General features: G+C 68.7%; 1 protein-coding gene across 1 annotated transcript in view; it reads left to right on the forward strand.

Annotated features, from left to right (window-relative positions):
* SP6 (Sp6 transcription factor) overlaps nt 1-432 on the forward strand; it is a 1,355-nt gene extending 923 nt beyond the window's left edge. Inside the window, exon 2 of the mRNA XM_085312994.1 lies at nt 10-432. Within this exon, the coding sequence (XP_085169120.1) occupies nt 10-409 (400 nt within the window). The 3' untranslated portion in view covers nt 410-432. The remainder of the gene's footprint in view (nt 1-9) is intronic.
* Nucleotides 433-3,193: the final 2,761 nt, after the last annotated feature.

Below are 3,193 nucleotides of genomic sequence, written 5' to 3' on the forward strand. Positions count from 1 at the left end.
GGCGGAGAGGGGGGGGCCCTGCCCCGAGGGCGCCAAGCGGAAGCACCTGCACAACTGCCACATCCCCGGCTGCGGCAAGGCGTACGCCAAGACGTCCCACCTGAAAGCCCACCTGCGCTGGCACAGCGGCGACCGGCCCTTCGTCTGCAACTGGCTCTTCTGCGGCAAGCGCTTCACCCGCTCCGACGAGCTGCAGAGACACCTCCAGACCCACACGGGCACCAAGAAGTTCAGCTGCCCCGCGTGCGGCCGGGTCTTCATGCGCGGCGACCACCTCAGCAAGCACATGAAGACGCACGAGGGGGCCAAGGACGGAGGCGAGCCCGAGGCCAAGGGCGCGGGGGACCCGGCGGCCGGCAAGGGGGGCCGGAGGGAGCCCGAGGGGGCCAGCGCCGCCCCCACAAACTGAGCCGCCGGCGCCCCGCGGCCGGGCACCGGCGCCCGCCGGGACGCCCCCCGCCACCGTGCCGGAGCCGGAGGCTGCCGACGCCGCAGGTGGGGAGGTCCCCGTGCGGGGCGCCGGGGGGGGGGACGCGGCCGGGGACCCTCTTTGGGGCTGGTCTCCAAAGGGGCTGAGGGGGACGTGCTGCGGCGGGGAACAGCTGGCACCTCGGGGGTCGAAGGACCGGAGCGGGATTGGGGAGCAGCGGGGGGACCCCCGTGCAGATCCCCTCCCCATCTGCACTCACCAGTTTGGGCCCTGCTGGTGACCCAGCAGGGACTGGGCTGGCCAGGTAGCCCCAGTCCCTGCAAAACACCCCGGTGCCGCAGGGCGCCACGGAGCCGGCGCTGCCCCGGAACGGTTTCACTTGTCACCCTCCCTCTCTCGCTCTGCCACGCGGGTTCCCCCCGTCCTCCCCCGGCTTCCCAAATCTCTCTCTCTTTTTTTTTTTTTTTTTTTTCTGGAGGCTGCTGGCAGGCAGCTGTTTGGGAGCAACATCAATCGCCTCCGAAGGTGCAGGCGCTGCCTGGGCACGTCCGGCCCAAAAGGGGAGGATGGTGAGGGAGAAGGAAAGAGAAACCCGAGAGCTGGGAAAAAGAGGGCCGCTGCCCCCCAGCCCCCGTGGGGCGCAGCCGCCCCGGGCCCAGCACCCCGGCCCCCTCCYGAGCATCCCCGGGGGGTGCGGCCCGGCTCGGCCCCGTGTCCCAACGCGGCTCTTTGGCCACCCGTGGGGTTTCGGGTGCCAGGAGGGAGCACGGCACCCACGGGGCTGCCCTGGGGGGGGGGGGTCCCATGTTCACTTTTGCTGGGCTTGGGGTGTGTGGGGGGGATCCTCCCTCCCATTTTTTCCCCAGATAGAGGCCAAAAGAACGGCCGCCCGCTCGACCGTGAGCCGGGGAGGGGGATGCTCTGCTCGAGGGCGCCTGGCACGGCCTCCCCCACCCCGCCGCTGCCAGCGCCGCCCGCCGCCGCCGACCCCACAGCCAGCCCCCCCGCGGGGATCCCCTATCTCCAGGGGGCTCCGGGTGCCTCCCGGGGAGCCCCTAGCTCCAGCACCCCAGCTGTCCCCCTGTGCACGCTGTAGGTCCTCCCGGGGACCCCGTCTCTCCAGGGGACCCCGGGCCAGCCCTTACCTGGTCCCAATATCTTTTCTCCCCTGGGGACCCCTTGACCATCATCCTGGGGGGGGGAACCACAGCTGCCCTTTGCCCGTGGCTCCCCAAAATGCTCATTTTTTGGACCTTTCAGGTTTTATCCCCTCTGATTTTGACAGAGCCCCTTGGAAAAAGAAGGAGATGATGCACCTGGGACCTGGGGCAGAGTTGGGGGGCAGAGCTGGCGGCACTGGGGGGCACGTCCAGCTCCCTGGCTTGGATGGAGCAGCTGCTCCATGCTCAGCGCTGCCCCAGCAGACCCTGAGTGGGAATCTGGGGAGGGGGGAGATTTGGGGGGAGCTGATTTCCCAGGATGGGAGCTGATTTCCCAGTGTGGCCCCAATCCTGGGGGCTTTGGGGGGCTGTGTCCAGCTCTGCACAAGCTGCCTGGGTCAAACTGACTGACCAGGTTACAGGGGGGGGAGGGTGGAGGCAGTGTCGAGGGGGGTCTGTGCCCACAAGAGCACCTCGAAGCCTTTGTTTTTGACTGCTTTAGTATTATTGTTATTATTAATTATTAATTATTATTATTATTATTATTTTATTAAGGTGAAGCCAGGCTTTGCCACTCGGGCAGGGTGGGTGTTTCGGGCTGAAGCTGTATCCCTGGGCCTTTCTGGTGGGGGGGCAGGACCCGTCGCAGGGCCCCAGCCCCTGCCCGCGTGGGGCCGATAGCTGTGGGGCTGAGCCGTGGGGCTRGGCCRTAGGGAAACAGAGGGACCTCGGGTTGAGGGGGCAGAGAAACCCGGCACAGGGCAAAGTCTCGCTGGGGGGGCGGCCTGCGAGGCCACATCCTCAACCCCAACGCAGCCATGGTCGTCCGTTCCCGGGGGATTTGGGTGACCTGGGCTGCCCGCAGCTCTCGAAGGAAGTCCCCAACTCCGATATTTACCTTGTCTAGCACAAAATTCCCTATTTTGTGCACCCCAGCGAGACTTCACCCCATGCCTGCGGTATTCCCCCCCCCCGAGCCCTGTGCCCCCAGTTTGAGAGTACGGTGCAGCCCAGCTTGGCACCCCGCTCATCCCAAGCTGATTTATGCCACAAATCCAGGCCAGGAGCCCGGCGCTGGCCATGGGATGGGGGCTGCGGGAGCCGCTCCGGGGTGGCAGGTCCCTCGTGGGGGGGGTGAGACCGTCCATCTCACCCTGGTGGGGGGACGCCACGTCGGGCTGTGCCCGGGGGCAGGTTTTGGTGGGGGGCCGAGCTGGGGGTTGCCGCACCAGGGGCAGCAGCCGGGACGCTAAAGGCGGATCCGGAGGGTCCCGGCGGCGATGCTGCGGCTCGGTGGGGCTCAGCTCCCCACCACCCCGTGGTGGTTGGGAGCCGGCAGCCGTCGGGGGGGGGGGTGCCCCACGCCGCGAGCCCCACACCTCCCCGGGGCGCTGCCTCCCGCCGATGGGGCAACGCAGGCTGTAAAACCGGGCGGGGAAGGACGGCGGCCGGCTCCCACCCGCCGAAACCAGTCCAGCCTGCTGCGGCGCGGGGATCCCAGCCCGCTGCCCCGAACTGCCTCTGCACCGCGGCTCCCGCCCCCGAGCTGCCTCCCCGGGGCAGGGAGAAACCGGCCGGGCCGGGGCCGCGGGGCCGCGGAGCC

Source organism: Rhea americana, unplaced genomic scaffold (genome assembly GCF_003343005.1).
Source record: "Rhea americana isolate MKP2758 unplaced genomic scaffold, rheAme1 scaffold_374, whole genome shotgun sequence".
Taxonomy (NCBI): Eukaryota; Metazoa; Chordata; class Aves; order Rheiformes; family Rheidae; genus Rhea; species Rhea americana.